The 23847-nt window shown below is 36.9% G+C and overlaps 1 protein-coding gene across 1 annotated transcript in view; it reads left to right on the top strand.

Moving 5' to 3' along the window:
• DEPDC1B (DEP domain containing 1B) overlaps positions 1 to 23847 on the top strand; it is a 97236-nt gene that overhangs the window by 51913 nt on the left and 21476 nt on the right. The window contains exons 5-7 of the mRNA XM_032627252.1: positions 1201 to 1331; positions 4084 to 4131; positions 9726 to 9866. Coding sequence (XP_032483143.1) covers positions 1201 to 1331; positions 4084 to 4131; positions 9726 to 9866 — 320 coding nt within the window. The remainder of the gene's footprint in view (positions 1 to 1200; positions 1332 to 4083; positions 4132 to 9725; positions 9867 to 23847) is intronic.

A 23847-nucleotide genomic window follows, 5' to 3' on the forward strand; every position in this document is an offset into this window, starting at 1 on the left:
ATAGGTTATTACAAGATATTGAATATAGTTCCATGTGCTATGCATTAAATCCTTGATGTTTATCTGTTTTATATATAGTGGTGTGTATCTCTTAATCCCATACTCCTAATTTATCCCTCCTCCTCCCCTTTACCCTTTGGTAACCATAAATTTGTTTCTATGTCTGTGAGTCTATTTCTGTTCTGTAAATAAGTTGATTTGTATTATTTTTTTAGATTCCACATATAAGTGATATCATATAATATTTGTCTTTTTCTGTCTCACTCACTTCACTTAGTATGATAATCTGTAGGTCCATCATCCATGTTGCTGCTGATGGCAGTATTCATTCTTTCTTATGGCTGAGTAATATTCCATTGTGTATATGTACCATATCTTTATCCATTCATCTGTCAGTGGACACTTAGGTTGCTTGCATGTCCTGGCTATTGTAAATAGTGCTGCAGTGAACCTTGGGATGCATATATCTTTTTGAATTAGAGTTTTCATCTTTTCCGGATATATGCCCAGGAGTAGGATTGCTGGATCATATATGGTAGCTCTATTTTCAGTTTTTTAAGGAACTTCCAGACTGTTTTCCATAGTGGCTGCACCAATTTATATTCCCACTAACAGTGTAGGAGGGTTCCCTTTTCTCCACACCCTCTCCAGCATTTATTATTTGCAGACTTTTTGATGATAGGCATTCTGACCAGTGTGAGGTGGTAACTCATAGTTTTGATTTGTATTTCTCTAATAATTAGTGATGTAAAAGTCTTTAAACTTTCTAGTTACACTGAAATCTTAAGCTTAATGAAACATGTAGGAAAATTTGGTCTCCTAGATATTTGATGTACAATAGGTAATTAAAGTTAACAATGTCATAGCAAGTTTTTTTTTTTTTTTATTCTTATAAAGATGTACTCACAGTGGTTTCTCATCATTGGATAAGCTAGTTTTTGTTATTATAATATTTTACTTAGAAAGTCATTTTCTTGACATTCAGTGTGTTGTGTTTTTAAATTAGTGAAGTACTATGTTAATAACAAAATGATCTAAGTTTGTTTTATATATGCAATGTCTAACCTTTTTGCCCCACAAAGATTGGGTGAAATGTGTGAAAACAGCACATTCTAAAGATCGATCTTTTACAATGCCAGTTCTTGGGCAGATAATGGTTTTTAAAAAGTAACTAATTTAATCATTATTTATCTTTTTTAGTTTACAGAAAATCCTTGGCCTGGATTCCTTAGAAGAAGTTTTAGACGTTAATCTTGTCAACTCCAAGTTCATCATCCATAATGTATATAGTGTGAGCAACCAGGGAGTTGTTATCCTTGATGACAAGTCAAGTAAGTGTATAAAAGCCATTTTGTTCCCGGTTGACCCAGTACATTGGCTGTACAGGTCCATCAGCTTCTATTTGACCCTTCCCTAAACCTTACATATGTTTACCCCCTCATTACATATAGCCTTAGCTCACTTCCAGAGACCTTTAAACTAATTGTTTGGAGTCAGGAAATGTCATAGAAAGATGAATACCCAGGAGTGAAAGCCTCAGCAAGATCCATCCAGATGCTAGTTCAGTGTTAGCCACACAGGGCATTAAGTGGTTCTTTATCATCCCCAGAAAATCCCTGAGAAGTGAGTAAGTTTAATGCCTAACAGAAAGCTTGAGTCAGTTTTTACGTGGGTCCTGGGGTCTGACTGATTTTTTTTAGAGCTCTCACTGACCTTTTCATTATGGTGTCTCTGTCAGATTTTCTGGGATAGTCTTGGTTTATGTCATTTTTTTTTCCTTCTTAATAAAGGTAGCTTTCCGGGCTTCCCTGGTGGCGCAGTGGTTGAGAGTCCACCTGCCGATGCAGGGGACGTGGGTTCGTGCCCCGGTCGGGGAGGATCCCACATGCCGCGGAGCGGCTGGTCCCGTGAGCCGTGGCCGCTGAGCCTGCGCGTCCGGAGCCTGTGCTCCGCAACGGGAGAGGCCGCAGCAGTGAGAGACCCGCGTACCGCAAAAAAAAAATAATAATAAATAAATAAAATAAAGGTATCTTTCCAGATGTTGAAGGTGCTTTAATGTTTTTATACTTTTTCCTTCAAGCCAGTTTACAAATTGGGAAAAAAGACATTTAGCAGCCGCCTATCCTGGTTTTTGATTAGGAAAAATAAGGTCCTGGTAACTGTAGTGAGCCAGAATCCCCAAACTTATTTAAAAGTTTTCTTCCCCTGGATAAGGGATAGACCAGAATTGGATGGACTCTTCTTTTACTTCAAACACTTGATCCTAGGAATTAGCTGGAGCTAGAATGACGTTTGGATGTGGGAAGAAGGTATAGTACTTTTGGGCTTTTGTAAATTATTATTAAATGTAGGGCTGGATGCTCCTGGGCAGCAAACAAACCTGGCCTAGAAGGAGCCTGAGCAGTGAGAGAGGAAGAGGTTTTTCTAGGCCATGTTTCCTGACATGAGCAGAATGTGTCTTTGAAACCTGAAACACTTCCCCTTTAAAGCCCCTCTATCAGGAATGAAGAACATTAGGAAACAGAAATAAACAGATTTGTGACTTCATGAGTTGTCAGGTTAACATCAACATATAAAATTACATAGAATGAGGGGGGTATTGTTGCCTTTGAAGTACATCTAAAATCCTTCCACATTCTCTGAGTACAGCAAACATGAATACTTTCAGCTACCAGTTGGATGATCAGTTGTCTTTTTTTTTTTAATTTATTTAATTAATTTTTAATTTTTGGCTGTGTTGGGTCTTTGTTGCTGCGTGCCGGCTTTCTCTAGTTGCGGTGAGCAGGGGCTACTCTTCATTGCGGTGTGCAGACTTCTCATCGCGGTGGCTTCTCTTGTTGCAGAGCATGGGCTCTAGGTGCGTGGGCTTCAGTAGTTGTGGCATGTGGACTCAGTAGTTGTGGCTTGCAGGCTCTAGAGCGCAGGCTCAGTAGTTGTGATGCACGGGCTTAGTTGCTCTGCGGCATGTGGGATCTTCCCGGACCAGGACTCGAACCTGTGTCCCCTGCATTGGCAGGTGGTTTCTTAACCACTGCACCACCAGGGAAGCCCCGATCAGTTGTCTTTTATTTTATTTTATTTATTTATTTACTTATTTTTTGCGGTACACGGGCCTCTCACTGCTGTGGCCTCTCTCCCGCTGCGGAGCACAGGCTCCGGACGCGCAGGCTCAGCGGCCATGGCTCACGGGCCCAGCCGCTCCGCGGCATGTGGGATCTTCCCAGACCAGGGCACGAACCCGTGTCCCCTGCATCAGCAGGTGGACTCTCAACCACTGCGCCACCAGGGAAGCCCAGTTGTCTATTATTTTATCAAGTACATTCTTCAGAAAGAAGAGAGCACTTTACAAGCCTCAGGTTCATTAGCTCTAATGCAAGTCAACCAACCAGTGTCTTTGCAGTTTCACAGACAGTGGAGAAGGTGAGAAGTGGAAGCATGAGTGCTGGCCCCGCTCATCAGGTGTCTGTGGCAGGGCCAGGGGAAGAGACCCTGTACCAAATGGTTCAGCTGGGTTTTTTTGTAGCAATGCTAGTGATTATTATTTTAAGGCTGTCCTAATACTAATAACCTATATTGATATGTCAGGGAGCTTTCTTGCCTTAAAACATTTTGAAAATTGAAACATGTAAAATGATACTTATATTGGACATCAGACATACAGAGTTTAACTTTTTTTTTTTAAGGTATCTGATGAACTGGTTTCATAAATGCATTTGATGACTCATACTTTTGCTTTTTATGTTTTTTCTTCTCTTTCTAAAATTCTTAGGATAATTGATTTGCTTGTTAGTGTGTTTATTTGGAACAAACTATCAGATTTCTTCTTTTCCCTAAAACTTATACAAGTACATCTTGTCTTTAGAGAAATTTATATTTATGGTTTATATAATCACGTGCTGTAACATCCCTGCTAAGGAAAAATTATCTTTTAAATGTTCTGATACATAAGCAGGTGATTTGTGATTAGCAGGTATGTTTCATATTACTTGGGCAAGTATCATTCTTATGATACCAAGTGTGTATATAATCCCTTGAATTATATGTAATTGAATAAAACATCTTTTTATTTTCCTTTTTCTGCAGAAGAACTTCCTCACTGGGTACTGTCAGCTATGAAGTGTTTGGCAAATTGTAAGTACTAAGTACCTGCCATTTTTATGAAATTAACAGAAATTCGTCCCCTAAATTAGAAAATTTTTTTGCTCAATGCCCTGAACATTGATTTGAGACCTTTGAGACAGGCAGTTAATTGTTCAGGGATTACTGTGCTTTTAATGATAAATTTGTGACATAGTGAAAGGGCTGAGTTACAGAGCATTTTTAAAGGGGTTTTGTGCTTCCATTTTCTTGTGGATATAATCACACTACAGATAAGGTCCATACTGCTTCTTCTGAATGCTTCATCACAGGAAAGAATAATTAGTAATATTGAATGCAATATTGTAATAGATAAATGCCTGTTAACAGTTTATAGGTTTTTATTCCTAAAACCTAAATTTTTATTCCTAAAACATGTATTCCTAAGTATGCCTTATATTTACCTCATTAGTTTACTCAGCAGATCCTGTTTCCCATTGGCTTTTTATAGGGCATTGGTTTAAGTTGGAGAGAAATGTTTTAGAAAACTTATCTAATTGGTATTCAGCATGGTTTGGAAGGAGAAGAACATGCATGCAGAGAAACACAAAAGGCTGTTTCAGCAATTTGGCTGTAAAATGAGGGGTCTGGACCTGGGCGGCCCCTCTGAAGTTTTTCATAGGCATATGAAATCTCCTTCACTGGATATCATAGGCACTGAAGAAATGAGTTATCATGGTATCTCATTAATACTACTATTTTTCTGGGATTTTCAGAAGGCTTAACCCAAAGAAGGGATTCTAATGGTTAATGGCTTAATCCAAACAAGTGATTTTAATGAGAAAAGTTCTAGTTATTTTAGCTGACTGATAATGGTGATATTTGTTCTATAGGGTCTTTTGAGTCTCAAAGATCACCTCAGAGAGGTGGTTTCTTTCTTCCCTTTTGGGTAAGACTAGCATGTACAGAGATACGTGTATACATTCTTGAGTTAGTAGGCTCTGAATTATTAATTTCACTGAAGTTAGTTTTGTTTGATTATAGAATGAAACTAAAATAACTGTTCAGCTCACTGCTGGTGATCTCAGTGGTAATATGTAGAAAATGATTATATACTATCATCCTAAATATAAATAGCAATGTTAGTTTGTGAGAAGCCCAAAGTTCTCTGTGTTTAACTATTAAGATTTTCATAGGTTTTTGGTTCATGTTTTGGAACCCCTCTGAGATGTAGAGTCCTTTGGTTTTTAGTTTGGGGGAGTGCTTTTTATTGTTGCTCAGTCATTTGAAGTAAATTAATCTAAATTATATCTTTGGCCGGAATGACAAAATAGAAGGTATAAATGGGTTAAATGACCCATTTATGAATTTTTGGAAAACCAGGGATTTTGGAAGTTGATCAACTGGGAATGAACAGAGGAAGCCAGTATAACAAGTTTAGGCTATAATACGTTGTAAAGTGTATATTAAGGTGTGGTTATGATGTTGAATTCTCAATGGTGATCAAAATGTAATGAAGAGTATAATTTTCCCTCAAGCAAGATTTATACATAATGCCACAAAACTTCTGCAGAAAGGTTAGAATAACTGGAATTACCAATGGAGAGGAAAGATGTGAGGATCGACTTAGTAATGTTCTCCACATTAATGTTATGTTAGGTAGAAATTCTTGGGAACAGGGACACCTCTCACACGTATCAAGTGCAGTGCTTTACAGATGGTTGGCACATCCATAAACGTGCTTGTTTACATGTCAAAGAAAAAAGGTGACCAAAGGGTAAGGTCAGCCTTTTGAATAGTTTTATAAAATTATTAATTTTTCCAAATTCTCATTGGCCTCCCCAAATTTACTTTGAGTCTCATCAAAGTCATGGTCTGTTCCTTATCCTTCTTATCTTTAATGAGTCTAGGTTCCCATTATAGTCCTCTAATAGGGAACAGAAAGGATAGGCTGATTATATGAGATTTTGAAGGCCCTGTGCCTCTTTTTCTGTAGTGTTACCGCTCATCTCTTCCCTTTGGGCCCATCTGCATTTATTGCAGACCATTGGCCTGGGTGCTTTCGTTGTTGGCCATCCTCATGGTGGGCCACAGAATGAGGGACTGATGCTAAATAAATACAAAACCAGGTTAACTGTTTTTCTTCCTTGTGCATGTAGATTGCAAGAATCCAATAAAAGGTGGATGTAAGCAACTGACAAAGGATTAATCTCCAAAATTTGTAAGCAGCTCATGCAGCTCAATAACAATAAAACAAGCAAACCAATCCAAAACTGGGCAGAAGACCTAAATAGACATTTCTCCAAAGAAGATATACAGACTGCCAACAAACACATGAAAGAATGCTCAACATCATTAATCATTAGAGAAATGCAAATCAAAGCTACAATGAGATATTACCTCACACCAGTCAGAATGGCCATCATCAAAAAGTCTAGAAACAATAGATGCTGGAGAGGGTGTGGAGAAAAGGGAACCCTCTTGCACTGTTCGTGGGAATGTAAATTGATACAACTACTATGGAGAACAGTATGGAGGTTCCTTAAAAAACTACAAATAGAACTACCGTATGACCCAGCAATCCCACTACTGGGCATATACCCTGAGAAAACCATAATTCAAAAAGAGTCATGTACCAAAATGTTCATTGCAGCTCTATTTACAATAGCCCGGAGATGGAAACAACCTAAGTGTCCATCATCAGATGAATGGATAAAGAAGATGTGGCACATATATACAATGGAATATTACTCAGCCATAAAAAGAAACGAAATTGAGCTATTTGTAATGAGGTGGATAGACCTAGAGTCTGTCATACAGAGTGAAGTAAGTCAGAAAGAGAAAGACAAATACCGTATGCTAACACATATATATGGAATTTAAGAAAAATAAGAAAAAAAAATGTCATGAAGAACCTAGGGGTAAGACAGGAATAAAGACACAGACCTACTAGAGAACGGACTTGAGGATATGGGGAGGGGGAAGGGTAAGCTGTGACAAAGCGAGAGAGAGGCATGGACATATATACACTACCAAATGTAAGGTAGATAGCTAGTGGGAAGCAGCCGCATAGCACAGGGAGATCAGCTCTGTGCTTTGTGACCGCCTGGAGGGGTGGGATAGGGAGGGTGGGAGGGAGGGAGACACAAGAGGGAAGAGATATGGGAACATATGTATATGTATAACTGATTCACTTTGTTATAAAGCAGAAACTAACACACCATTGTAAAGCAATTATACCCCAATAAAGATGTTTAAAAAAAAAAAAAACGGCAAATACCGTATGGTAACACATATATGTGGAATTTAAGAAAAAAAAATGTCATGAAGAACCTAAGGGTAAGACAGGAATAAAGACACAGACCTACTAGAGAATGGACTTGAGGATATGGGGAGGGGGATGGGTAAGCTGTGACAAAGTGAGAGAGAGGCATGGACGTATATACACTACCAAATGTAAGGTAGATAGCTAGTGGGAAGCAGCCGCATAGCACAGGGAGATCAGCTCACTGCCTGGAGGAGTGGGATAGGGAGGGTGGGGGGGTGGGAGGGAGGGAGACGCAAGAGGGAAGAGATATGGGAACATGTGTATATGTATGGCTGATTCACTTTGTTATGGAGCAGAAACTAACACACCATTGTAAAGCAATTATACTCCAATAAAGATGTAAAAAAAAAAAAAGTGGGTGTAAACAGTTCTTTTCCAAAGTCCTTCAGGAATAACATTTATAAAAACTAGATTAAAAAATAGTCTGAAATTCAACATGATAGAGAAACAAAAGATCTTAGAACTATGGCCTCCTCTCATAGGGCTTGCCATGCATTGGCATTTTTAGGGAAACCTTTTTTTGGCTTATTTTTGCATCTTTTTATCAAGAATGATGAAGTGTTCACAAAGGGGTACAACTGCTTAGAATGAACTGCATATTATCCTGGGAGGGAGTAATTCAAGGCAATGTGTATTGCTTGCTGAGACATATCCCACTATTTCAACTGACTAAGCTTGGGATATTATACAGGAGGAAGCAAGTAAAAATGGCTATGTTTGCTGCTAGGTTAATGAGGTACCACACATATAGTTATTTAATAATTTTCGTTATTTTAGTCAATTTTAGAACATTAAAAGGTAAGAGAATTTGAAAGGAGACCAACAAAAAGCTGTTTCCACAATGTCCCAATGGCCTTGAAATGTGAAGGCCCACAATACTGAACTGTTCTTTTTTGTTTGATACTTTCTCTTTAGTCACAGTGATTCTGTAGGAAGAATTTCCTATCAGTTTTTACTGGCTTCTCCTGCTGTCCTGAGAGTAGAGATCTGTTCCGGTACAGTTGTTAGTCTTGTGTTCTGCTGGCCCAGAACTGGCCAATCCATTTGCGTCCCTTTCTTCCACACTATGATGGAAATAGACAAGGCTGGCCAAGCAGCTCCTTGTGGACCACTTACCATTTCCCTCAGGCATGGGCAGATCCAATTCTTTGCTCCACTTGGCGATGTAAATCTTGTCATCTGTGTATGGATTGTTGGGGGCATTTGCTGCCAGCTCTGTAGAGAGCTAAGAGTTTCTTGTTCCTCTTTGGAACAAGGGGATCTCTGCCTCACTTGTTCCAGGCTTCTTGGTTCCTAGGTTGTTCCAGGTTTCTTAGAGTTACTTTGCAATATGACTCTGCTTGATAAACTATCTTTTTTATTTTTAAACTTGTTTTTAGCAGAAACATCAGTTTGTTTCTGCTTTGGTGTTATTTTCTATTATAATTTTGTTTAATAATAATTCATTCAATGCCACTAATCACTCAAAAGCATTATTGGGTAAATAAAACGTAGACTCTTAGATCAAAGAATTCGATAGGAATTTAGAGGTCATTTTATCCTGTCTCCCATAGTCTTTGTTTGAGCAGCTTTAAAATTATTTTTTAAAATTTTTTATAAACTATCTTTTGATGGTTGGTGATCCAATGGAGAGTTTTATAATCAGAATGAATTTAAGACACAATGTAAAATCTCCTTTTCAGAATATCTTTAGGAAAAAGAGTATACATTCTTATTAGTCTAAAATAGTTTAGAGGCAGAAATTATTTCACTCAACTCTGATTCTTGAATTTTATTATATAGCAATGATGAAATAATGAAAAGCTTTAAAAAATTGCTTTATAGCTTATCTGTTACATATATGAGGTAATTACTGTGTTGGTTAACTGTGTCAAGACTAGGAAAATATCTGGACTTCCCTGGCAGTCCTGTGGTTAGGACTGCGCACTTCCGCTGCAGGGAGCGTGGGTTCCACCCCGGTCGGGGAACTAAAATCCCATATTCCACATGGCAAAAAAAGACTAGGAGAAATATTGACTATTTCGAAGAGAATTATCACTGTTTACATTTAATAAAAATGCCTTTCAGAAGGTCATAAAAGAAAGAGTCGGTTTGTTTGAAAATGGAAGTAAGCCAGTGATTTTCCTCATTGTTTTATAATAGATTTCAATTTAGACATAAAGTATATTTATATAAGCAAAATGTATAGTATTAGTCTTCTCCTTGAAAACTTTTCTGATCTTAAGTATCTGTACACACCACACCTATGCACAGAGACTAATACTTAGAGATGATTGCCCCATTAATGTTTCCCTTTCTTTCTCTTTCCCTTTTTTAACAGGGCCTAATTGTTCGGATTTGAAGCAGCCTATGTATTTAGGATTTGAAAAAGATGTCTTTAAAACTATAGCTGATTACTATGGTCACTTGAAAGAGCCTTTGCTTACGTTTCACCTTTTTGATGCCTTTGTCAGTGTATTAGGTAAGTTGGAATATAATGACCGTATATCTTCACTACTGATATGGAATCATTTCATTTTTCACTATCTTGAGACTTCCATTAGCCCAATTTCCATAGCTTTTTTGAAATAAAAACAGATGGGATGCTTGCCTAGTTGGAGTCCTGCTCTATAAAGGAGGAAAAGAAAATAGTTAAGCTCTGTTATGAAACCTAAACAAGGACCAGTAGTTTTTATTTCTTAGGGAGGAATAATATGTTCTATGTCATTTCTGTACAAAAAAGTATGACTTTATTGGTAAAGAATGTAAATTTGACATTTACTCTTTATGAGTAAATCTACTACTCTGGATATGACTTCATGAATAGTCAAGTGTGAGAGAGATATTTTCATATAGAAATCTTATTTCTTTTTATAGAAGGAACAGGTTTTTGTAGGACTATTTGTTATCTGTGACATGTAAAATATAGTAACTACTGTTCTCTAAAACTTGTTGCTACTTCTCACATAGATTTATATTTCAGAATTTAAACTGTCAAAGAAACATGGTAAAAAGGAAAAAGAAATAAATATTGTTGGTATAGGCTTTTCTGATATTGTTCCTTTCTTCTTGGAAATCAGATTTTTCTGTTGATGTTGTGATTGTTCAATAAGTATTATTGTTTTCTTGTCCAAAAGTTTGCTTTAGTGACCAAATCACTGTGTGGGTATCATACTCTGTTATGTAAATTTGTAGGAATTAGCATCCTCTTGGTTTTGAGTGTTGTGGGCTTAGCAGTCTTCGCCTTCCCAGCCTTCCCATTCCTCCTTCCCTGTCTCTTCCCTTTCTACTGTCTTATTTTCTTGTCGGAAAGTAGGGATGCAGCCATAGTATCCTAACAAAATAACGTATCAGCAATATGTGAATAATGTACCTGATCTCTCAGCACAATACGTCGATTTTAAGATTTCATAGGATTTCTCATAATAAGAAGCAAAATGGAGCAATTATAAATCACGTACATAAGAGTGAGTTTGTTCTCAGAGAGACCAATATTGAGAACAGATGAAGGGATTAGACCTAGTACTGTGCTTTGAGACCACTGGGTCTTCTTGGTATTTTGTTTTCCACCAAGGAGAATTGGGGGGCCTATGTCCTTGTGAATATCATGCCTAATGATGACTACTTGCTGTTATTTAAGATGCATAAAGACTAATTGAGTAGATTCTCATTATAGCCACTTAATGCCATTATGCGACTGGTAAAAGACAAATTCTAAAGACAGGATTAAAAACCACTTCTTAGATTTTCTTCTCATTTTCCATTTTCATAATGTTTTATGGTAGAATTTAGAAACAAAAGAACTTGGAACTTAAAAAAAACCGAATTCCAATTTTTAAAAATTTTAATTTTTTATTGGAGTATAGTTGATTAACAATGTTGTGTTAGTTTCAGGTGAACATCAAAGTGATTCAGTTATACATGTATCTATTCTTTTTCCCATTTAGGTTATTACAGAATACTGAGCAGAGTTCCCTGTGCTGTACAGTAGATCCTTGTTGGTTATCTATTTTAAGTATAGCAGTGTGTACATGTCAATCCCAAACTCTGTATCTATCCCCCCCTCCCAACCTTCCCCTCTGGTAACCATAAGTTCATTCTCTAAGTCTGTGAGTCTGTTTCTGTTTTGTAATAAGTTCATTTGTATCAATTTTTTTAGATTCCACATATAAGCGATATCATATGTTATTTGTCTTTCTCTGTCTGACTTCACTTAGTATGATAATCTCCAGGTCCATCCATGTTGGTGCAAATGACATTATTTCATTTACTTTGATGGCTGAGTAATATTCTTTTGTACATATGTACCACTTCTTTATCCATTCATCTGTTAGTTGGTGGACATTTAGGTTGCTTCCATGTCTTGGCTATTGTAAACAGCACTGCAGTGAACATTGGGGTACATGTATCCTTTTGATCCATGTTTTATTCTGGATATATGCCCAGGAGTGGAATTGTTGAATCGTGAGGTAGGTTTATTTTTACTTTCTTAAGGAACCTCCATACTGTTCTCCACAGTGGCTGTATCAATTTACATTCCCACCAACAGTGTAGGAGGGTTCCCTTTTCTCCACACCCTCTCCAGCATTTATTGTTTGTAGATTTTTTGATGATGGCCATTCTGACTGGTGTGAGGTGATATCTCATTGTAGTTTTGATTTGCATTTCTCTAATAATTAGTGATGTTGATTATCTGTTCGTATGCCTCTTGGCCACCTGTATCTTCTTTGGAGAAATGTCCATTTAGGTCTTCTGTCCATTTTTTGATTGTGTGTGTGTGTGTGTGTGTGTGTGTGTGTTTTATATTGAGCCACATGAGCTGTTTGTAAATTTTGGAGATTAATTGCTTGTTGGTCGTATCATTTGCAAATATTTTCTCTCATTCTGTGGGTTGTCTTTTCATCTTGTTTATGGTTTCCTTTGCTGTGCAAAAGCTTTTAAGTTTAATTAGGTCCCATTTGTTTTTGTTTTCATTTCCATTACTCTAGGAGATGGACCAAAAAAGATCTTTCTGTGATTTATGTCAAAGAGTGTTTTCCTCTAAGAGTTTAATAGTATCTGGCCTTACATTTAGGTCTTTAATTCATTTTATTTTTGTGTTTGGTGTTAAAGAATGTTCTAATTTCATTTTTTTTACATGTTGCTGTCCAGTTTTCCCAGTACCATTTATTGAAGAGACTGTCTTTTCTCCAGTGTATAGTCTTGCCTCCTTTGTCATAGATTAATTAAGCATAGGTACGTGAGTTTATTTCTTGGCTTTCTATCCTGTTTCATTGATCTATATTTCTGTTTTTCTGCCAGTACCATACTGTCTTGGTTACTGTAGCTTTGTAGTATAGTTTTGAAGTCAGGGAGCCTGATTCCTCCAGCTCCGTTTTCCATTCTCAAGATTCCTTTGGCTATTGGGGGTCTTTTGTGTTTCCATACAAATTGTGAAAGTTTTTGTTCTAGTTCTGTGAAAAATGCCACTTGTAATTAGATAGGGATTGCACTGAATCTGTAGATTACCTTGGATAGTATAGTCATTTTGACAATATTGATTCTTCCAATCCAGGAACATGGTATATCTTTCCATCTGTTTGTGTCATCTTCGATTTCTTTCATCAGTGTCTTACAGTTTCCAGAGTACAGGTCTTTTGTCTCCTTAGGTAGGTTTATTCCTAGGTATTATAATCTTTTTGATGCGATGGTAAATGGGATTGTTTCTTTAATTTCTCTTTCTGATCATTGGTAGTTAGTGTATAGAAATGCAACAGATTTCTGTGTATTAATTTTGTATCCTGTAACTTTACCAGATTCATTGATGAGCTCTAGTAGTTTTCTGGTGGCACCTTTAGGATTTTCTATGTATAGTATTATGTCATCTGCAAACAGTGACAGTTTTACTTCTTCTTTTCTAATTTGGATTCCTTTTATTTCTTTTTCTTCTCTGATTGCTTTTACTAAGACTTCCAAAACTATGTTGAATAAAAGTGGCCATCCTTGTCTTGTACATGATCTTAGAGGAAGTGCTTTCAGCTTTTCACTGTTGAGTATGATGTTAGCTGTAAGTTTGTCATATATGGCCTTTATTATGTTGAGGTATGTTCCCTCTATGCCCACTTTCTGGAGAGTTGTTTTTTTTTTATCATAAATGGACGTTGAATTTTGTCAAAAGCTTCTTCTGCATCTATTGAGATGATCATATGGTTTTTATTCTTCAATTTGTTGATGTAGTGTATAACACTGATTGATTTGCAGATATTGAAAAACCTTTGCATCCCTGGGATAAATCTGACTTGGTCATAGTGTATGATCATTGTAATTCAGTGTTGGATTTAGTTTGCTAGTATTTTGCTGAGGATTTTTGCATCTATGTTCATCAGTGATATTGGCCTGTGATTTTCTTTTTGTGTGGTATCTTTGTCTGGTTTTGGTATCAGGGTGAGGGTGGCCTCATAGAATGATTTTGGGGGTTTTCTTTCCTCAGCAGTGTTCTGGAATAGTTCAGAAGGGTAGGTGTTAACTCTTCTCTAAATGTTCGATGGAATTTTCCTGTGAAGCCAACTGGTCCTGGACTTTTGTTCATTGGGAGTTTTTTTTTTAACATCTTTATTGGAGTTTAATTGCTTTACAATGGTGTGTTAGTTTCTGCTGTATAACAAAGTGAATCAGCTATACATATACATACATCCCCATATCTCCTCCCTCTTGCGTCTCCCTCCCACCCTCCATATCCCACCCTTTTAGGTGGACACAAAGCACCGAGCTGACCTCTCTGTGCTATGTGGCTGCTTCCCACTAGTTATCTGTTTTACATTTGCTAGTGTATATTATGTCCATGCTACTCTGTCTCTTTGTCCCAGCTTACCCTTCCCCCTCACCGTGTCCTCAAGTCCATTCTCTATGTCTGTGTCTTTATTCCTGTCCTGCTGTTGAGAGTTTTTTTTTTTTTATCACAGTTTCAGTTTCAGTACTTGTGATAGGTCTGTTCATATTTTCTGTTTTTTCCTGGCTCACTCTTGGGATATTGTACCTTTCTAAGAATTTGTCCATTTCTTCTTGGTTGTCCTTTTTATTGGCATATAGTTGCTTGTAGTAGTCTCTTATGATCCTTTGTATTTCTGTGGTGTCCATTGTAACTTCTTTTTCATTTCTAATTTTATTGATTTGAGCCTTCTCCCTCTTTTTCTTAATCTGTCTGGATAAAGGTTTGTTAATTTTGTTTATCTTTACAAAGAACCAGCTTTTAGTTTCATTGATCTTTTCTATTTTCTTCATTTGTATTTCATTTATTTCTGCTCTGATCTTTATGATTTCTTTCCTTCTACTAACTGTGGGTTTTGTTTGTTCTTTCTCTAGTTGCTTTAGGTGCAAGGTTAGGTTGTTTATTTGTGATTTTTCTTGTTTCCTGATGTAAGATTGTATTACTATGAACTTGCCCCTTAGAACTACTTTTGCTGCATCCCATAGGTTTTGGATTTTTGTGTTTTCATTTTTATATGTCTCTAGGTATTTTTTGATTTCCCCTTTTGATTTCTTCAGAAGCATATTGTTTAGCCTCCATGTGTTTGTGTTTTTCACCTTTTTTTTTTTTTTTTTTGTGGTTGATTTCTAATCTCGTAGTGTTGTGGTTGGAAAAGTTGCTTGATATGATTCCAGTTTTCTTAAATTTACTGAGGCTTGCTTTGTGGCCCAGCATGTGATCAATCCTGGAGAATGTTCCATGTGCACTTGAGAAGAATGTTTATTCTGCTGCTTTTGGATGGAATGCTTTATAAATATCAATTAAGTTCATCTGGTCTAATGTGTCATTTAAGGCCTGTGTTTCCTTATTGATTTTCTATCTGGATGATCTGATAGAAATGGATGGACCATGTTGATGGTCCATTGATGAAAGTTTGGTGTTAAAGTCCCCCACTATTATTGTGTTACTGTTGATTTCTCCTTTTACGGCTGTTAGTATTTGCCTTATATATTGAGGTGCTCCTATGTTGGGTGCATATATATTTACAATTGTTATACCTTCTTCTTGGATTGATTCCTTGATCATTATGTAGTGTCGTCCTTTGTCTGTTACAACAGTCTGATATGAGTATTGCTACTCCAGCTTTCTTTTGATTTCCATTTGCATGGAATACCTTTTTCCATCCTCTCACTTTCAGTGTGTATGTCTCTAGATCTGAAGTGGTTCTCCTGTAGACATGTATATACGGGTCTTGTTTTTATATCCATTCAGCCAGTCTATGTCTTTTGGTTGGAGCATTTAATCCATTTACATTTAAGATAATTATTGATATGCATGTTCTTACTGCCATTTTGTTAATTGTTTTGGATTTGTTTTTGTAGGTGTTTTTTCTTCCCTTCCTCTTTTATTCTCTTGTAATTTGATAACTAACTTTAGTGTTGTGTTTGGATTCCTTTCTTTCTCATGCGTATGTATCTATTGTAGATTTTCAGTTTGTGGTTACCCTGAGGTTTTGATATAGCAGTCTCTATATATAAACAAGATTGTTTTAAGTTGTTGGTCTTTTGATTTCAAGTGCATTTCCAATATCCTGCATTTGTGTTCTCTTCTTCTTGCAGTTGCTGGTTTTGATATCTCATTTGTGTGCAGATGATTTCCAACCTTTACTGTATGCTTGCCTTTACCAGTGAGCTTTTCCATTTGCTATTTTCTTGTTTCTAGTTGTGGCCTTTCCTTTTCCACTTAGAGAAGTTCCTTTAGCATTTGTTGCAAAGCTGGTCTGGTGGTGCTGAATCCTCTTAGCTTCTGCTTGTCTGTAAAGCTTTTGATTTCTCTGTGGAATCTGAATGAGAGCCTTTCTGGGTAGAGTCAGTTGGAAGCTCAGTGGAAGCTGACTGAAGAAATACTCATTTGAGGACTGGCTTCTAGGAAATCAAATGGAAGGTGTTTAAAAATGTATGAGTTCCAATCTGCATCAGTTACATTTGTGATATCATTGGTCTGTTCTACCCCCAACTGTTCATTTTGATCTCATCTAGGAATTAAAGCTGGTTGTTTCCAAATTGATGTCAGAGTCAGCCATCTGCTAAAATATTTTCAGTAGAGGCTTTGAGGTGGAAAAGGATGGATAGAATGGAGAATTTATTATTCTTAGGTGTCAGCAATAATAGACTAGTGTGTATAGATGGTGACATATATTAAATTTCCCTGATCAGTCCTGCTCAAGTGAATATATTTCAGACACCCTGCATTGAAAACCATAGTTTTTAGAACTTTACATAGTGAAAGAAAAAAGTCTTCTAGGTTATGAGGACCATAATTTGTTTATATGAATAACAAAGATTATCTAATATAGCAATCCTGTTAGAATCTGTGGGAAAGTGTATCATATCTAGGTCTGTGCAAACTAGATACATAGGTTGAATCCCAGGAGGAATTAGTCATTCCTTAAACCTTTTGACTTACTTTGATTGGAATAGGATCCCCTTAGATAAAATGCTTTAAAGTAGGTAACCAGTCTACTTTGTTGTAGAAGCTAATTCTGCAGCAATTTCAATGGAAATGGTTTTTAGTTTAGTTAATGAATTTCTTTTGAGGGTTATTCCTTTGCTTCTTGCATGAAATAATTCTGGCTTTATGCCATAACTGTGACCCTGAGAACAGTCATTGATAGGTGAAACAGGATATCGAAGTGTTCTTAAAAAAATGAAAAAAAAAAGAGACATTTTTGGAGGTTTAAGACTTACCCTTTACTTATACTATACTTGGTCTCAGCAGTCTGACCTAACAACATAACTGTGACTAGTAATAAATCTTCATTTCCAAAATGGCAGTTCCTTATATTAAGATCAGAGTTTGGCTGACTCTTGAATAGGGTGAGTGAGATAGTATAGCAGCCTTTACACACACTTCACATGCACCCTAGAATCCACTGAGCTGTGTAGCTTGCAATAAGTTGGCATACTGAGGAAAAGAGAAGGCAGAAAGGAAGCACAAAGGGGCATGGGAGCAGGGAAGAGTGTTTTGGAAAATTGGCTGGCTTGTGTGTTATATGATGTTAATATCTGAGATCCTAGACTGGTGATCTAAGGGCCAAATCTGGCTCATGAATACAACTGGTTTAACTTGTGTGTTTTAAAAAGAAAGTTTAATTAATTGTCAAATTTCAAGAAATAGGAAATTCACATAAGAGTTTATATTTTTGGCTTCTGCTCCTATAGGCAGGTGAGTTTGTGGCTGGCTCCTGGTTTATGTGCTAATAGGCTGGAAGGCTGACACAGTAGGTCTTTGCTGTTTGCTTTCTCCTAGATGTAAAGTTTAGAAAATGCCATTGAAATTCACTAGACCGGTTATACATTGGATCATTGGATCATGTAACTCAAAGGCTGAGATCTCCTCCTATGTTTTTTAACCTAGAAATATCCGTAAGGTTAGGTTTTCCATTCTTTGGTTCTTTTGTGTAGTGATTTCTAGGAGATCCTCTGGAGCTGTGTGCCATCTTGCTTTGTAACCTCTTTGCCCTCATGTGCTTCAGGTTATCTCAGGGTCCTTATCCCATAGTGGAAAACAATTCCTTTTTTCAGAGAGTGCCTACTTGGTGCACTTGACCAGACAGAGAGCTCTTGCCCATGTTAGTCTGAAGTTCTTGCTGGTGGTGCTCTCTGCTCTCAGGGCCCAGGGCTTATGGCCCAAGCTTTTGAAATTGTAGATGGGCCAAGGTAAAGATACTGAATCACCTCCAAATGTAATGACTACTGTTATGTCAAGATTATTGGAATAAAGTGAGTTAGGTAGTTCTTAAAGATGGAAATTTAGGCAAATGCCTAGGTATTCACTGGCTGTAACTAAACACATAAATTACACACTACTATATATAAAATAGATAAGCAACAAAAACCTGTATAGCACAGGGAACTATATTCAATATCTTATAATAACCTATAATGGAAAAGAATCTGAAAAAGAATTATATATATATATGCACATATAAATAAATCTATATGATATAGTAAATATATATATAACTGAATCACTTTGCTGTACACCTGAAACTAACACAACATTGTAAATTAATTCTTCAATAAAAATGGTTAGGTGGTGCAGTGGTTGGGAGTCCGCCTGCCGATGCAGGGGACACGGGTTTGTGCCCTGGTCTGGGACGATCCCACATGCCGCGGAGCGGCTGGACCCGTGAGCCATGGCCGCTGAGCCTGCGCGTCCGGAGTCTGTGCTCCGCAACGGGAGAGGCCCGCGTACCAAAAAAAAAAAAAAATTATTGGTATGTTCTGCATGTAAAGCCTTTGTTAGATATATTTATTGCAAATATTTTCTCCTGGAGTGTGGTTCTTTCCCCCCCTTTTCTTAACAATGTCTTTCAAAAAGCAGAAGTTTTCAGTTTTGAAGTCTATTTTATCATTTTCTTTTATGGTTCATGCTTTTTGTATCTCAAGAAAATTTTGCCTACCTTTAAATATTGTACTATTTCATTTATAATGTTACTACCTTACAACAACATTCTTTCATTTTTTTCCACTGCCCTTTGTGCTATTGTTATCATACATTTTAGTGCTACATATATATTTAATAATGTGTTATAACCCTACTATATATTGTTGTTATTTTTTCTTTAAACAGATGATTTTCTTTCTTTCTTTTGTTTCTGTTTGCTTTCTTTTTTAATAATTTTTCTTCCAGTTTTATTGAGATATTATTGACATACAACACCTTATAAGTTTAACATAAACAGCATAATGATTTGACTTGCATACATCCTGAAATGATTACCAGAATAAGTTTAGTGAACATCCATCATGTCATTATAGATGCAGAATTAAAGAAATAGAAAAAAATGGGTTTTTTTCCCTTGTGATGAGAACTCTTAGGATATACCCTGTTAACAATTTTCATATATAACATACAGCAGTGTTGATTATATTTATTTTGTTGTACATCACATTCCTAGTACTTATTTACCTTATAGCTGGATGTTTGTACCTTTGATTGCCTTCATCCAATCCCCCCACCCCTGCCTCTGGCAACCAGAAATCTGGTCTCTTTTTCTATGAGTTTGTCTATTTGTTTGTTTTTGATGTATTGACCTGCAACACTACGTTAATTCCTGTTATACAACATAGTGATTTGATATTTCTGTACATTTTAAACTGATCACCAAGATGAGTCTTTTTACAGTATGTCACCATACAAGATATTACATAGTTATTGACTATATTCCCTTAATGTACTAAATGTATATATATGTAATTTCATACCTGTGATGCATTAATTTTGCAACTGGAAGTTTGTACCTCTTAGTCTCCCTCACTTTTTCTTTCCTCTCCCCACACATCTCCCCTCTGGCAACCACCTGTTCATTCTACGTATCTATAGCTCTGTTTTTGTTTTGTTATGTTTGTTCACTCCTTTGGTTTTTTAGATTGCACATATAAGTGAAATCATACAGTATTTGTCTTTCTTTGACTTATTTTACTTAGCATAATACCTTCTAGGTCCATCCATGTTGTTGCAGTGGCAAGATTTCATTCTTTTTAATGGCTGAGTAGTATTCCATTGTGTGTGTGTGATATATACATACATACACACACACACAAACACACACACCTTCTTTATCCATTCATCTATTGGTGGTCATTTTGGTTGCTTCCATATCTTGGCTATTGTAAATAATGCTGGAATGAAATAGGGGTGCATGTATCTTTTATAATTACTGTTTTTGTTTTCTTCAGATATATACCCAAGAGTGGAATTGCTAGATCATATGGTAGTTATATTTTTTAATTTTTGAAGAATCTCTATAATGTTTTCCATAATGGCCGCACCAACTTGCATTCCCATTAACAGTGCACAAGAGTTCCCTTTTCTCCACATCTTTGCCAACCCTTACTTGTTGTCTTTTTGATAACAGCCATTCTGACAGGTGTGAGGTGGTATCTCACTGTGGTTTTGATTTGCATTTCCCTGATGATGAGTGATGTTGAACATCTTTCCATGTGCCTGTAGGCCATTTGTATGTTTTCTTTGGAAAAATGTCTGTTCAGATCCTCTGTCCCCTTTTTAATCAGGTTGTTTGGTTTTCTGACGTTGAATTATATGGGTTCTGTTTTTTGGGGGGGGTGGGTATTAACCCCTTATTGGATACATTGTTTGTAAATCTTCTCCCATTCAGTAATTGGCCTTTTCCTTTTGTTCATAGTTTCCTTCACCATGCAAAAAGCTTTTTAGTTTGATGTTGTCCCATTTGTTTATTTTTGCTTTTGTTTTTCTGGATACATATCCAAAAAATATTATAAGACCAGTGTCAAAGAACACGCTGCCTGTTTTCTTCTAGAAGTTTTATGTTTTCAGGTCTTACATTTAAGTCTTTAATCCATTTTGAATTTATTTTTGTACATAGTGTGAGAGAGTACTCCAGTTTGATTCTCTTGCATGTAGTTTTCCAGTTTTCCCAGCACCAATTATTGAAGTGGCTGTCTTATCCTTATTGTATATTCTTTCCTCCTTTATTGAAGATTAATTGCTCATATCAGTGTGGTTCACTTCTGGGCTGTCTATTCTGTTTCATTGATCTGTGTGTCTGTTTTTATACCAGTACCATACTGTTTTGATGATTGAAGCTTTGTAGTATAGTTTTAAATCAGGGCGTATGCTACCTTCAGCATTGTTTTTCCTCCTCAAGATTGTTTTGGCTATTCAGGGTCTTTTGTGTTTCCATAAAAATTATTTAGAATTATTTATTCTTGTTCTGTAGAAAATGCCAGTGGTGTTTTGCTAGGGATTACATTGAATTTGTAGATTGCCTTGGGTAGTATGGCCATTTTAACAATGAGCACGAATGCATGAGCACTGCACATCTGTCCAGTTGTTTTTGTCATCTTTGAATTTTTCATTAATGTCTCATTGTTTTCAGAGTACAGGTTTTTTATCTCCTTCATTAGATTTATTCCTAGGTATTTTATTCTTTCTGATGAAATTGTAAATGGGATTTTCTTAATTTCTTTTTCTGATAGTTCATTATTAGTGTATAGTAACGCAACAGATTTTTGTATATTGATTTTGTATCCTGCAACTTTACCAAATTTGTTTATTAGTTCTAACAGTTTTCTGGTCCTGGACTTTTGTTTGTTGGGGGTTTTTTCATTACTGATTCAATTTCATTATTGGTAATTGGTCTGTTCAAGTTTTCTGTTTCTTTCAGATTTAGTCTTGGGAGACTGTACATTTCTAGGAAGTTATCCATTTCTTTTAGGTTGTCCAATTTATTGGCATATAATTCTTGTTTGTGGTAATCTCTTATGATCCTTGTATTTTTGTGGTATCTGTTTAACTTCTCTTTCATTTCTGATTTTATTGATTTGGGCCCTCTCTCTTTTTTCTTGATGAATCTAATGATTTATCAATTTTATTTATCTTTTCAAAGAACCAGCCTTTAGTGTAATTGGTGGTTTTTATTTTTCAGTTTGTTTTTAGTCTTTTTTTCATTTGTTTCTTCTCTGATATTTATTTCTTTCCCTCTACTAACTTTGGGTTTTGTTTGTTCTTCTTTTTCTAGTTCCTTTAGGTGTAAGTTTAGGTTGTTTGAGATTTTCTTGTTTCTGAAGTAAGCTTGTGTCACTTCCCTCTCAGAACTGCTTTTACTTCATCCCATCAATTTTGGATCATTGTATTTCCACTCTCATTTGCCTCCAGGTATTTTTTGATTTCTTCCTCTTTTTGTTTTGTGTATCCTTTGACTACTTATTGTAGATATAGGTGAATTTTACTACTTTTGCCTTTTAAACTTCCTATTAGCTTTATAACTGGTTGATCCACTACCTTTACTGTATGTTTGCCTTTACCAGTGAGATTTTTCCTTTCATAATTTTTACATTTCTAGTTGTGGCCTTTTCTTTTTTGCTTTGAGAAGTCCCTTAACATTTTTTGTAAGGCCAGTTTGGTGGTGCTGAAGTCTTTCTAGCTTTTGCTTATCTGTAAAACTCTTTATCTCTCCTTCAACTCTGAATGATAACCTTGTTGGGTAGAGTATTCTTGGTTGTAGGTATTTTTCCTTTCATCTCTTTGGGTGTATTGTTCTACTCCCTTACGGCCCACAAAGTTTCTGCTGAAAAATCAGCTTGTGGTTTTATGGGACTTCCCTCGTACCTAACTAGTTGATTTTCTCTTGCTGCTTTTAGGATTCTCTCTTTACAATTAATTTTTGCCATTTTAATTATAATGTGTCTTGTTGTGGACCTTTTGGGGTTAATCTTGTTTGGGACTCTCTTTACTTCCTGGGCCTGGATGTCTTTTTCCTTTGCCAGGTTAGGGATATTTTCAGCTGTGATTTCTTCAAATAAGTTCTCTTCCCCCTTCTTTCTCTGTTCTCCTTCTGGGACCCCTATAATTCAAATGTTAGTATACTTAATGCTGTTCCAGAGGTCTCTTAAACTATCCTCATTTTAAAAAGTTCTTTTTCTGTTTTTTTTTTTGTTCAGCTAGGTGAATTTCCACAGCTCTGTCTTCCAGACTGCTGATTTGTTCCTCTGGGTCTACTATATCTAGTCTACTATTGATTCCTTCTAGTGTATTTCAGTTATTGTATTCTTCCACTTTGTTTGGTTCTTTATGTTTTCTAACTCTTTGTTGAAATTCTCACTGTGTTGGTCCATTCCTCTCCTGAGTTCAGTGAGTATCTTTATTGTCATTACCCAGAACTCTTTATGGGGTAGATTGCTTATCTCCACTTTAAGTTTTTTCCCTGAGGTTTTGTATTGTTCCTTCTTTTGGAATATATTGCTTCTTATCCTCATTTTGCGTAATTCTCTGTTTTTATGTCTATGTATTTAGTAGGTTGGTTACATTTCCTGATCTTGGAGAAGTAGCTTTATATAGGAGATGTATTGTGGGACCCAGTGGCACATCACCCCCTTCTGGTCACCAGAGCTATATGCCCTGCGGGTGCTCCCTATGTAGGCTGCATTTGCCCTTCTGTTGTGGTGAGGCCACGTACTGTGGGTGCACTGGGAGGTGGGGCTGCTCCCCTTCACCCCCAGCCCAATTGACTGCAAGGCCCTGAGTCGTGTGGTGGATGTGGGCTTGCTGGAGGGTGGGGTAGGCTTCACACATGGCTGGCTCTGTGATCTGGCGGTCCATGTGGCTGCTGTGGACCCGCTGGTGGGTGGGGCAGGCCCCCTAGCACTAGTAGGTTAGAGGGAGGATTCCAAAATGGTGCTTGCCAGCACTGGTTCATCACGGTAGAATGAGCTCCCCAAAATGGCTGCTGCCAGTGTCTCCACCCCCAGGAAGAATCCCAGTCTTCTCCTCCCTCTCTGGGAAACTCTCCAAGATGAGCAAGTTGGTTTGACCCAGGCTCCTTTCAAACTACTGCTTCTGTGCTGGGACTCAGAGTACATGAGATTTTGCACATGCCCTTTAAGAGTGGAGTCTCTGTTTCCTCCAGCCCTCCTGAATGTAAGCCCCACTTGGTTTCAAAGCCAAATGTCCTGGGTGCTTGTCCTTCTGG

Source organism: Phocoena sinus, chromosome 3, assembly GCF_008692025.1.
Source record: "Phocoena sinus isolate mPhoSin1 chromosome 3, mPhoSin1.pri, whole genome shotgun sequence".
Lineage (NCBI taxonomy): Eukaryota > Metazoa > Chordata > Mammalia > Artiodactyla > Phocoenidae > Phocoena > Phocoena sinus.